The sequence below is a fragment of the Ranitomeya imitator genome, chromosome 5 (genome assembly GCF_032444005.1).
Source record: "Ranitomeya imitator isolate aRanImi1 chromosome 5, aRanImi1.pri, whole genome shotgun sequence".
NCBI lineage: Eukaryota > Metazoa > Chordata > Amphibia > Anura > Dendrobatidae > Ranitomeya > Ranitomeya imitator.
In genome coordinates, this window is record NC_091286.1 from 379,701,626 (window position 1) to 379,716,016 (window position 14,391).

Below are 14,391 nucleotides of genomic sequence, written 5' to 3' on the forward strand. Positions count from 1 at the left end.
ATATAGCACAGCCAAGCAGCATATAACACAGCCCACGTAGCATATAGCACAGCCACATAGCATATAGCACAGCCCACATAGCATATAGCACAGCCACATAGTATATAACAGCCCATTTAACATATAACACAGCCCACGTAGTATATAGCACAACCCATGTAGTATGTAACACAGGCCACATAGTATATAACACAGCCAAATAGTATATAGCACAGCCACGTAGTATATTGCCCAGCCTTGTATATTGCGCAGCTACGTAGTATATAACACAACCACGTAGTATACAACACAGCCCATGTAGTATATAGCACAGCTCACGTAGTATATAGCACAGCCCACATAGTATATAACACAGCCCACATAGCATATAGCACAGCCCACGTAGCATATAGCACAGCCACACGTAGTATATAGCACAGCCCACGTATATAGCACAGCCCATGTAGTACATAGCACAGCCCACACAATGTATAACACAGTTCACATAGTATATAACAGCCCAAGTAGTATATAGCACAGCCACGTAGTATATAGCACAGCCACATAGTATATTGCCCAGCCATGTATATTGCACAGCTACGTAGTATATAGCACAGCCCACGTAGTATATAGCACAGAGACGTAGTATATAACACAGCCCATGCAGTATCTAACACAGCCTACCTAGTATATAGCAATGTGGGCACCATATCCCTGTGAAAAAAATTAATTAAAACAAAAATTAGTTATATACTGTTAGAATCAGGCTGCACTCAGATGTCGTCCGAGTGCAGTCTGTAACGCCGAAGGCGATGGGAACAAAGAGTGGACTGTTAGAATCAGGCTGCACTCAGATGTTGTCCGAGTGCAGTCTGTTACGCCGAAGGCGACGAGAACAAAGAGTGGACCCACTGGACCGTGGCACCGAACCTCCCCTGAGCGAGCACTCCAGAGTGGAACCAGCCCCTATACAGGGACTGTTAGAAGGCAAGCACAGGGAAAACTAGTACCACGGAGGCCAGGACCAGGGATCGGCTCCAGAAAAAGGAAACAGGGAGAAAAACGGGGAAAAACAGAAAGGGAAGAAGGTGACGGAGGAAAACCTGGGTGAGAAGTAAAGGAGCTGAGGAACGGACTGAGGAAAGGGAAAACACAGGAACTGCGGAACACAGGAGCAGGAACTGAAAGAGAAAACAGGAGAACAAGAGGTTAAACAACACAGGGCTGGAAAGGCACAAGACTGGGAATGCACAGGACTGGTAAAGCACAGAAAACTATGCGGCCTAACTAAAGCAGGAAAACACAATAATCAGGCGCCTCCACAAAGGGAGGAGGGCCAGAAATACCTGAGGCCAGACTTTGATTGGCAGGAAGTACTTCCGGGTCAGGTCATGGAGGGATAGAAGAGCAGAAGGAGCGCGCGCGGTCAGAGCCTACTGTGCCTGCGCAACCCACAGGAGCGTGCAGCTGAGTGCAGAGAGGACGCGCGCCGGGATGCAAGCACCGAGCCCCGGAGTGAGGAGGACGCAACAAGGACATCAGCTGACCTGGACTCGGCAGCAGCAGGAGGAGTGCCAGGAACAGGAGCCGAGGTAACATATACTCACCTTCTGGCGGCCCCCGGATCCAGGCCAGACATTTAGTGATGCTCCTTGCGACGCTCTGGTCCCAAGAATGCATTGTGGTCTCACGAGATGATGTAGTGGTGTCGCGAGACCGCTACATCATCATCATCATCATCCTCATCATCATCATCTCGCTAGACCGCAATGCATGGACCGGAGCATCGCGAGGAGCGGGAAAGGCGCCGGAAGGTGAGAATATAATGATTTTTTATTATTTCTAACATTAGATCTTTTTACTATTGATGCTGCATAGGCAGCATCAATAGTAAAAAGTTGGTCGCACAGGGTTAATAACAGCGTGAGCGCTGACTGGAGGGAAGTATGGAGGGGGCACTGACGAAGAGTAGGAAGGGGCGAATTTGCGGCCGGACTGTGCCCATCGCTGATTGGTCACAGCCGGCAGGCCATGACCAATCAGCGACGCGGTATTTCAGGTACAGACAGACAGATGGAAGTACCCCTTAGGCGATTATATAGATATATATAATCACAGCTGTATCCAGCATTACAGCTCAGTCCTATTTATTGCTTTTAGTTGCAGTACCAAGAAAAGCCGCTACTTTACCTACATAACTGGATCTCGTAGATAAAGAAGGGATGAGACCAGGGGCGGACACTGACAGCTTGGGGCCCCTGTGCAAGAAATGTGTCTGGGCCCCCTCCTTTTATGGTGGCAAAGCTATATGTAGTGTGAGGCTGTGGCCTCTGATACAGCTAGGGGGCGCTGTTTGTTCTCCCCAGAATGTGCATGCAGACGGACGAAGTCCATAGGTGTGCATGAGAGTCACGGATCTTCGGTCCGGGTTTTCCAGGTGGCTGAAGGCCACAGGTTTGTGTGTGTTTAAAAACCCTGCAGTAAGGGGTATGGGTGTCAGGTGTCTGGCCAGGGGTGCGAGGTGCACGTCAGTGTCAGTCTGGTGTGTGCTGGTCTGCAGAGTGCATGGAGGCCAGCAGAGCCAGCACCTAGGGCAGCTGAATAGCGTGGCACCCGCAGCGTACACAGAGATGCAAGTCGTCCATGGTACTGGTCTCGGATGTGGACAGTTCTGTGCCCGGAGGTGGATGTCCTGTGCCCGAAGGAGTCGGATGTGGACAGTTCTGTGCCCAGAGGTGGATGTCCTGTACCCGAAAGAGGACTAGCATGTGTAACGATTGCCAGCAGGTGGATATGGTGCCCGGCTGCTATCCAGAGGATATCCTGAACTGTGTACGACTGTGTGAGTAAAGAGTCTGTAAAGAGACTGTAATACAGCGATACAGGACACCCACGAGAACTAGTCAGAGGAGGGCTGGCGTGTGTAGTGGCTGCAACATATGAGGCTGTGTGTATGGAGACGTATAGAGACTGTGAGATGGCGTGCGGTCGCCCAGGGAAACTGGACAAAGGAAGTCTGGCCTGTTTAGGGACCACAAAACTAAAGCCATGTGATATGTATTGCTTTGAACTGGTGTAAACTGGTCACTGATAATATCCACTGAAGTTATATGCATTTATGTGAATTGGACTTTAATGCTGTGAAGAAACACATTAAGAGAGACACTTGTGTTTGAATTTGTGGGTCACTGCTTCTTCACGTAGGATGCTACTGCAGCTTTACAATATATATATATATATATATATATATATATATATATATATATATATATATATATATATATATATATATATATATAGTACAGACCAACGTTTGGACACACCTCATTTAAAGATTTTTCTGTATTTTCATGACTATGAAAATTGTGCATTCACACTGAAGCCATAAAAACTATGAATTAACACATGTGGAATTATATACTTTAACAAAAAAAGTGTGAAACAACTGAAAATATGTTTTATATTCTAAGTTCTGCAAAGTAGCCACCATTTGTTTTGATGACTGCTTTGCATACTCTTGGCATTCTCTTGATGAGCTTCAAGAGGAAGTCACCGGGAATGGTCTTCCAACAATCTTGAAGGAGTTCCCAGAGATGCTTAGCACTTGGCCCTTTTGCCTTCACTCTACGGTCCAACTCACCCCAAACCATCTCGATTGAGATCAGGTCTGATGACTGTGGAGGCCAGGTCATCTAGTGTAGCACCACATCACTCTCCTTTTGGTCAAATAGCCCTTACACAGCCTGGAGGTGTGTTTGGGGTCATTGTCCTGTTGAAAAATAAATGATGGTCCAACTAAACGCAAACCGGATGGAATAGCATGCCGCTGCAAGATGTTGTGGTAGCCATGCTGGTTCAGTATGCCTTCAATTTTGAATAAATCCCCAACAGTGTCACCAGCAAAGCACCCCCACACCATCACACCTCCTCCATGCTCCACGGTGGGAACCAGGCATGTAGAGTCCATCCATTCACCTTTTCTGCGTCGCACAAAGACACGATGGTTGGAACCAAATATCTCAAATTTGGATTTATCAGACGAAAGCACAGATTTCCACTGGTCTAATGTCCATTCCTTGTGTTCTTTAGCACAAACAGATCTCTTCTGCTTGTTGCCTGTCCTTAGCAGTGGTTTCCTAGCAGCTATTTTACCATGAAGGCCTGCTGCACAAAGTCTCCTCTTAACAGTTGTTGTAGAGATGTGTCTGCTGCTAGAACTCTGTGTGGCATTGACCAGGTCTCTAATCTGAGCTGCTGTTAACCTGCAATTTCTGAGGCTGGTGACTGGATAAACTTATCCTCAGAAGCAGAGGTGACTCTTGGTCTTCCTTTCCTGTGGCGGTCCTCATGTGAGCCAGTTTCTTTGTAGCGCTTGATGGTTTTTGCCACTGCACTTGGGGACACTTTGAAAGTTTGCCCAATTTTTCAGACTGACTGACCTTCATTTCTTAAAGTAATGATGGCCACTCGTTTTTCTTTACTTAGCTGCTTTTTTCCTCCCACAAAACAAATTCTAACAGTATTCGGTAGGACTATCAGCTGTGTATCCACCAGACTTCTGCTCAACACAACTGATGGTCCCAACCATATTTATAAGGCAAGAAATCCCACTTATTAAACCTGACAGGTCACACCTGTGAAGTGAAAACCATTCCCGGTGACTACCTCTTGAAGCTCATCAAGAGAATGCCAAGAGTGTGCAAAGCAGTCATCAAAGCAAAAGGTGTATACTTTGAAGAACCTAGAATATAAGACATATTTTCAGTTGTTTCACATTTTTTTTGTTAAGCATATAATTTCACGTGTGTTAATTCATAGTTTTGTTGCCTTCAGTGTGAATGTACAATTTTCATAGTCATGAAAATACAGAAAAATCTCTAAATGAGAAGTTTGGTTGGTGTTCTGGGACCTGTAGTCCCACAAGTAATTGTGTAGTTCTAATGGGAGATTGGCAGGGCTAGTTATGAAAGATGGGAGGGTCAGACTAGCCACACACACCCACACTCCCACCTAAGGGAGTGGTTACGGGTATGTAATGTGACCAGGGTGTGGGTCACAGGGTTCCTGTGTTTGGATCTGAATGGTCCAAGTGCAAGGCCCTGGAAGCCTGTGTTGGAAATCCTGGGAATTCCTGAATAGTACATGGTTGGGCTTTGGCACTGAGTAGCCTGTGTGCTGTAGGTCCTGGACGGTCAGTGTTGGAGGCTGGGAATGGAGTCATCCTGGAAGCACTGTGAGACCATCAACCTGGACGGTCCTGTTGTGGACCTTGGACTGACGTGGAGTCAACCTGTGGAGCAGGAGCTCCTAAGAGGTAACCCCTGGTATGGGTAAAAGAACTGTGTGCGCTAATATAGGACAGTTGCTGAACTGTGCAGTCACCCTGTGACTGAAGAGATAACCGTGTGACCACTGAAGGATTTGTAAAGCCATATATGATGAACCAAAGGACTATGTGAGGTCTGTGATATGTAACATGGCCTACAGCGGGTTATGCTGAGAGTATAATAAACCACATGGACTGTTTATCTGAAAAAAGCGAGTGTCCCCCAAGACACGTAGTGGGTGAAACGCTATATATATATATATATATATATATATATATATATATATATATATATATATATATATATATATATATATATATATATATATATATATATATATATATATATATATATATATATATATATAGCCACACACACATACATGTATATGCAGCGCCCCAGAGATCTGGTCATTGCAGTATGACACTCTGCCGCTAAGGGGTGTGATGGTACGTATGATGGCACTAAAGGAGTTCTGACCAGGTATCACAAACACACATGGCACTTCACACTCCGGCCACCAGGGGGAGTGGTTCTATCTAGTAGGCCACTCTTCACACTCTGGTAAGACTGGGGGTTGGACAGGAAGTTAGACAGAAAGAGCCCGGGAGAGTTCGGGAGAGGACCTGTCAGGGGTGGGATCCTGACAGCGGTCTAGAAAGAGAACAACAGATCGTTACAGAGCCGCACCTGCACTACCTTGCGGCGGTATTCTAAGAAAGAACACGAAGCGAAGTTGATTGTGGAGAAGTGAGAAGCGGGATCACAGTGTAAAGGAGATAGAGCCAGTAGGAGTCATGCCGTGAGACCGAGGCAACATCCTTCTGAGGTGCATAGTGGTGGCCGGAGCACCGAGAAAGTAAGAGACTTTACGCATTACTTCAACACGGCAGGACAGTTAATTATAGGTTGGCTGTCTCACCTAAATCACCTAAGCAGACAAGGGAGGCAACTGTGGGAGAGGGGCATCTCTAGGGTCCCAGAATAACTCCAGGCCTACCCGTCATACGGGTGCGTCCTAACCATATCATCTGGGGGACGAGGAGAGAGAGAAAGAACAAGGAACACAGACACAGCAGTTGTGAGGACTATCCCGTGGTGCTCAGCAGGGAGGACTACAACACACAGGCGCTAGTGGTAGGCACTGATTTCCACCTGCAAAGGAAACTCTGGATGTGCCTTCGGACCGGCCGGTCTCAGCCAGCCCTGTTAGCCGTGCTCTGGATTGCGGATCCCAAAGCCTTCAGTAAAGAGGTAAAGAGACTGCAACCCTGTGTCCTTGTTATTCATCCTCGCACCACACCATCACTTTTCATTGGGTGCCCCTTAGCAGGGTCACGGACCAGGTCTAGCCACCGTGATGACCCCAATACTGAGGGGCCCGGTATCGAGAACCCGTGGCCCTGTGTCTGGGGGCGCTCCATATATGTATTACATAGTTTCCTTTATTATGTATATTGTCGTCCCTTGTTACACATTGTTCTCTCTTGTTATGCACAGTACTGTCCCTTACATATTGGATTATATAGAGCCCTGTTTTTTATTACATACCGTCCTGTCTTGCTAGCTGTATAATGTAATGATGGCCGATGGCGGATGGGAAAGCTTATTTTCTAATGGAGGAGCTGATAGACTGGTCTTCTGGTCACCGCCTCCTCCATCAGCAGTCACTTTATATCTAAAAAGAGAGGGGACTATGAAATAAAAGAGGGCACTGTGAATTAGAAAATTAACAAGAATACACTATGTAAGAGACAGTACTGTACATAACAGCAGAGGAAGCGATATAATAAGGGAGGGCATCATGTAACTAGAGAGGATGGTACGTAATAAGGGACAGTGTTATACATAAGAAAAGAGGAAACTATGTAACTAAGGATGGTGTTATACAGAATTAGTGAGTACACTATATACTAAGTTCATTATAAGTCCTCCTTCCACCCCAATCATTGCTTATTCCACCACCTTCATCATTTCCTCCTCCCCCACCATCCCCATCATTGCCTTTTCCACCATATCCATCATTTTGTCCTCCCTCACCATCCCCATCATTGCCCTTTCCACCACCATCATTGTCCTTTCCACCACAACCATTATTGCCCTTTCCACCACCTCCATCATTGCCTTCTCCCCCTCCACCACCATAATTGTCATTTCCACCACTATCATCCTTTCCCATTCTACCACCTCCATTATTTCCTCCCCCTCTACCCCCATTATTGCCCCTTCCACCACCCCCATCATTGCCCCTTCCACCACCTCAATCATTTCCTCTCCCCACCCCATCATTGCCCATTCCACCACATCCATCATTTCCTCCTCCCCCACCATCCCCATCATTGCCCTCTCCATCACCCCATCATTGCCTTCTCCCCATCATTGCCCTCTCCTCCCCTTACACAGACAGACACACACACGGCACCATTCACCTCTCTGCACATTCCCCCACAGCTCTAAGCATGCACGAACACACACAACACATGTACACACAGACACAGCACCCCTCACCTTTCCACACGCTCTGCCGCTGCATCACCATTGTCTTCCTCTCTCTGGCACAGCCGGCCGCTGAATGATGACATCATCCTGTGGCACTGCTGTCTATGTGAGAGGAAGCGTCGGCAGGAAGCAGGACAGATCACTGCAGCTCCGCTGCTATCTTGTAAGCAGCGGAGCTCCAGGGATCTCTCCCTGCCCACCGCATATGAGGGCAATCTGGCTAGGGACCAGATTACCCTCATTATTAGCCACCCTGCATGAGACAACCAAAGGCTATGAAACCTCAATCTGATGCCCCATAAACTTTTGCCTACAGCCACTTTTGGTTCTGCTGCACAGCATGAGACCCGGTGACTCTGAAAAGTGGTGACATCAGTAACGTCACCGCTCTTTAGATATTCTGGGTCTTGCGCTGAGCTCAGCAACTGTGAAGAGTGGTACTGTTACTACCGTCACCGCTCTTCAGAGTCTCTGGGTCTCGCCAGGTCTGGGCTAGTAGTGGGGGTGTCTGATAGACACCTCTCCATTACTTACACCAAGGATAGCAGCTGGCATTACGCAGCTGACATCAACCCTAAAAATCATTACACATACCAGAATTAAATGGTTTGGCGGCTGGGAAAAGCAGTAGAGTTAGCACTATTCCCAGGCGTCGGGTGCTAACTACAACTGTCATCATCCTTGCCTGGTCTCCCTGCGAAGCATTTCTGCTGTATTTACATGTGCTGATCTCAGGCCACTAAACGAGTGTGATCGATAATATTGAAGTCATTCACTTGTTTCCCGGTCTCTTTACACCAACTGGCGTCATAGACGCAGGTATAGTTGAATGTGGGGTGGGCGATTGGGGGGGGGGGGGGGGGGCGAGTCGGCGCTGGCGGGAGGAGTCGGCCCTGGCGCTGCTGATAGCGGCAGCGGCCACCTCCTGGCATTTGCCAGAAGTGCCCGATGGCCGGTCCGGCCATGGATGTCGCCAATGGATATCTGGGTTCCTAGGCCCAGTGGACCCGACTAGTGATGAGCGAGTGTACTCGTTGCTCGGGTTTTCCCGAACATGCTTGGGTGACCTCTGAGTAATTATGACTGCTCAGAGATTTAGTTTTCATCGCATCAGCTGAATGATTTACAGCTACTAGCCAGCTTGATTATATATGGGGATTCCATAGCAACCAGGCAACCCCCACATGTACTTAGGCTGGCTGCTAGCTGTAAATCATTCAGCTGCCACGATGAAAACAAAATCTCCGAACAGACATAAATACTCGGAGGTCACCCAAGCGTGCTCAGGAAAACCAGAGTAACGAGTATACTCGCTCATCACTAGACCCGTCCCTTTGCTCACATTTGCTGGATTCTGGATGGACAACCATTCAAGTCATTGCTTATTTTTTACCTGAATTCTCTGACCAATGGATTACTAGTAATTGATTTTGTAGATGGATTGCCTCTGTTCTAGAATTCATGGTATTTGTTGTGGTAGGTTGACTCACTCAGCTGCTTGCAGTAGTAGACACAGGAACACTTGGTGTTAAAGTCGGTGGCGGGTTTATTGCTTCAGAAACCACAAAGCAAAATAGTATCATAAAGCAGCCTTTTCTGGCACATGTGAAAATAAATAGTTCATCCCAAAGTCCTTTCTACCATGGCTCCAGCCTTCTGGAACACAACACACTTCAGCACCTACTGGAGCTCCAGCCTGGGGACCTCCTTGTCTCCAAACACACAGCAGAGAAAGCAACCAGTCACTGGGCACTAGAGGTGGAGATATGGTGATTAGGCGTCCCACCTATCTCTTACACCTACTCACAAAAAACCCAAACCCTTGAAATGGCTAGTTAACCCCCTCAGCACATAGCATGGTGGAGAGAACCTTATGGGTGTCACATCACGCATTCGTTGTGTCACGTTTCTCGCCTCACATACAGTGCCAGTGACCCCGTCACATTGTGTATTATGAATTAGTGAAGCTCTATTTTTGTATTGTCCATCATATGTGATAGTGGCAGGTAAGGTATCTGGAGTTATGCTGTTCTTATGACATTGCTTTTTATCTACCTTGTAAATGTTGACAATTCTATCTCACACCGGTACTAGATGCCTGGATGTTTATAATGTGCATTTAACAGTTATCTGTATAGATAACCGCATCGGGTAGATCATAAAGTGCAGAGGGAATTTATATAATCTAGATTTACTATACTATATCTTCTAGACTTGCTACAATTGAATGACTTCCTCATTCTTAACCACCCAAAGTCATTAGAATATGGGTCATTGTCACGTATTTCAGCCCGGACGTTCTACTGTCATGGGAAATTATTTGTACTGTTTTTATTGAAATATTCTGCAACATGCTTAACTATTAAGAAGTCTGCAAGGAGAATTTATCAGTTTCTATAAATGTCATGACATAGTTAGGTCGCACTGATTTTTGGAAAGGGAGAATATTTTAGGGCTACCAATCTTGTACTGTGATTTACTGCAAGGATACCCTTGGTCTCATGGTGGCTCAGTGGTTAGCACTGCAGTCTTGCAACACTGGGGTCCTGGCTTCAAATCCCACCAAGGACAACATCTGCAAGGAGTGTTCTCCCTGTGTTTGCGTGGGTTTCCTCCCGAGTACTCCGGTTTCCTCCCACATTCCAAAGACTTACTGATAGGGAATTTAGATTGCGAGCCCCAATGGGGACAGTGATTATGATGTCTGTAAAGTGCTGTGGAATTAATGGCGCTATATAAAAGAGTAATATAAATATATTTGTGTTAGAATAGGCTTGGTATTATTTTATGTCATATACCCAGATAAGTGTGACCCACTTCTATGCTTCTTATTCATGGGAAACAATTTTTAACAGGTATTTGTTTGTAATCCAAAACAAAATCTTTTTTGATAAATATTCAGCTTGTATAGCGTGAGGCATATAACAATAGTAACTCTGATCTTCAGCAGCCCAATATTAGAGAAGGAAAGTGCAGTAAGTACCATTCCTTGTGTCCTCCTTGTAGGCTGTCGGCTCGCAGTTTATGGATTGATTCGGTGGTGAGGAGCCGCTGCTGTTGTATTGCTCTATAATTGGGTTATTCCGAGAGGGGAAGGAAATTAGGGAATTTCTGTATCCACACATTTAATGTATTGGGTCAAATTTTAATGGTATTAGGTTTAAGATTCGTTTTAAGGGATTAGTCGAGGAGCACAAAGTAGCACAGCATGTTTTTCAGATCAGTCTCTGAGATGAAGTATTGCCCATTTTTAGTCCACCCTATTAGAGGGATTCGTGCTGATAAATGGGAGGATAAGTGAGAACTTCCATAGATAATGGGACACAACAGTCCATTTATTATAACCTATGAAAACTCCATTCTGATGTTTGCACACCTTTTACCTGGGTGAGGTGTGCATTCACTCCTCTACTGCGGGTTTCCAGTTACCTGTAAGCGGATTGTATTCTCTTTCACTATTCTAACGCTATAATCAAGACTTCCTATTTTCTGCCAGGGATTCAGGCCAAGCCCTCGTCACTTGCGAAGGTACGCCCGAGCCCGTGTGGAGGAGACAAAGCCCTTGGATGAAGTCCACCAGACTGACCATGATACATCTTCACCACTGAGGAAAAGAAGGATCAAGAGAAGCAGCCGGGTTCAGCCAGAATTTTATCAATCTGTACAAGTAACTCCCACTCGAAAACCGGTATGTACCAGGGCAACATTTAACACCAAGGCACAAGACTGTGCCCATATCATATGGGAAGCTTGGGTGCATGGCATCTCTAGCCAGATCTGTGACCGATACAGCTGCAGGCGGCATAGACGACCTGTCACTGTCGCACTGCAGACATCTTTTCTAGAATGTGCATTCTCTACTGTGACATGAAATACAAGAATAGTAAGGCCAGCACTCCTGGGCAATTACAGCGATGCTCGGAGGGAAGAATTACAGTCTGTTAATGCATTAGCGAAAATATCCAGGATTGACGAAAAGGAAATATACTGTTATTTATTAACGATCCTGTGAAATTTAATATGTACAAAATCAGTAAAATTGTTAATAAAATTCATGGGGTGTTCCTGATCTTTAGCGACTGTATCTGTGTGTAGAGGCAGAACACAATGATGCTATAAGGCCACAGCACTGCACTCCTCCTGATGTTTCCCTTCACACTGTCCTAACACTGTGCCGGCCATTACAATCAATGGGAGCTGTGTAGAACAATGCAAACAGAAAACAGGATTGTAACATAATATTCTTCTTTAAAGGGGTTTTCCAAAATGTATTTTTTTTTTATGATGTTTGGCTTGCATTTGTTGAAAAAAAAAAAAAAAGAAAAAAATCACTCACCCAACTCTTTCCCAGAAACGCCATCTCTCTTTTACACGTCTGGTCCTTGTTGACAAGCTGATAGCATCAGGACTACAGTGGATGTCACTGCTGCAGCCAATCACTGGGCTTAGTGGTGTTGCTGATGTAGACTGCACGAGCCCACTGAACCCAGTGATTGGCTGCAGTGGTCATGTGCACTTTTGTTGAAATGTCTCCACTAGTCATAAGCAAGCATTCTCTCCACGTAATAGTGCATCGGGGTGCTCGGGTTCGCATCGAGTATCGCAGGTGCTACTCAATGCATACTCGAGCATCCAGATGCAAGTTTGAGTGGCGAGCACACTCCCTCAACACTAGTTCCCACCGCAACCTGTCAACAAAGCCTAAAGCAGTGGTGGAAAGGCATTGTTGTAGGAGAGAATGTAAGTAATTGCTTTGTTTATTATTTTTTGATAGACCTAAAAATGTATTCCCGGAAAACCAATTTAAGAGCAGCATTGTATGAGGGCGGATCTGCTCTTTTATTAGCCAAACCAGGCATGAAAATAAAAAATTGTGTAAATTAGCTACTAGGAGCTATTGAAGACTACAGTAGACTCATAATCATATTTGACTGTTTTTGCAGTGTAATTTGAGTTTTAAAAGCATCTTAAACCCCTTCCTAACACTGGTATATCCAACGTTGGGTTCCCATTTATAATGCGGGTTCAGGAGGTGAGCCTGCATCACACCTCGCAGCTGCTGGCTGTGTTACACAACATTCATCTGCCGCTAATAGTAGGGAGTGGACCTGAGCTCTGCTTGAATCCACCCTCTTTTTTTAATTAAAAATAAAGAAATAGAGAAAAATAAATAAATAAACATTTATGATATCACCGCATCTATAAAAGTCTGATTTATCAAAACATAAAATTAATAGAACTGATTGGTGAAGCCAGAATTGCATTTTTCAGTCGTTGCAACTACACCAAAATGAGTGCACTAAGAAGCAATCAAAACATCCTATGTACCCCGAAAATGGTGTCAATAAAACAGCAACTTGCCACGCAAGATACAAGCTCCCCAAAACTGTAATAATGAAAACATTACAGATTTCATACACTGGTGATACAACCTATTTTTTTGTTGTTGCAAATTTCTCAATTATTTTCCACAACTTAAAGGGAACCTGTCAGTTGATTTTGCCACTATAAGATGCAGCCACTGCCTTTCAGGGCTTATCTACAGCATTCTATAATCTATAAGCCCCTGGTTCGACCTGTAAGTGAAGAAAAATAAGTTATATTATACTCACCCGGGGGGGCGGTCCACTGGGTGTCTGGATCCTCCCATCTTCTTGTTGCGACGACGCCCTCCCGCCCTCCGTCTTCATCGCTCCCTGATATCGCGCTCCTGCAGAGGCGTACTGATTTGCCCTGTTGAGGGCACCGTAAAGTACTGCAGTGCACAGGTGCTGGGAAAGGTCAGAGAGGCCCGGCGCCTGCGCACTGCAGTACTTTACGGTGCCATCAACAGGGCAAATCAGTACGCCTGTGCAGGAGCGCGATGCCAGGGAGCAGGAGGGCGGCGATCATAAGAAGATGGGAGGCGCCGGACCCGTCCCTGTGACACCCATCAGACCGGGGGCTTATCTATAGCATTATAGAATGCTGTAGATAAGCCCTGAAAGACAGTGGCCGCATCTTATAGCGGCAAAATATGCTGACGGGTTCCCTTTAAGAAAAGATATGGCACTTACGTGAATGTGAGAAAAAAAACGTGCAACAAGGGAAAAACATCCAGTTGGGCAGGGGTTAATGCTTGTTTATTACAGGCTGTTGGATTTTCTTTTAGCTACACTTTGGCCTACTTGATCTGTGACTGTGAACTATGCAAATTTCTGGTATTTTCCACTTTACATTCAGCATTCCAATAAGCTAAAAGGAGCTTTATGGGTAAAAAAATGCAAACAGACCTTTCATTGTTAACCTCTTCCATAGATTAGTGTACACCAGAAATTTTTTCAGTTCTATACGTGATAGATATATTGTCTATGGTGGAAAGCTGTAATCAGTAAGACTTGAATGCATTTTTAGCAATCTCTGCAGATTACATAGTAGTGCTAGGATTTACGCTCATTCATTAGAGCACATACAGTACCTACCATAAATAAACATATGGTCAAAATTGTTGCTACCCCTCGTTTTATAACAGAAAAACCCACAATGGTCACAGAAATACCTTGAATCTGACAAAAGTAATAATAAATAAAAGATCTATGAAAATGAA

The 14,391-nt window shown here is 45.4% G+C and overlaps 1 protein-coding gene across 3 annotated transcripts in view; it reads left to right on the forward strand.

Moving 5' to 3' along the window:
- Positions 1 to 14,391, forward strand: part of DST (dystonin) — a 750,022-nt gene that overhangs the window by 77,675 nt on the left and 657,956 nt on the right. For all 3 annotated transcript variants that reach the window (XM_069726740.1, XM_069726743.1, XM_069726742.1), the window contains exon 3: positions 11,302 to 11,493. In XM_069726740.1, coding sequence (XP_069582841.1) covers positions 11,302 to 11,493 — 192 coding nt within the window. The remainder of the gene's footprint in view (positions 1 to 11,301; positions 11,494 to 14,391) is intronic.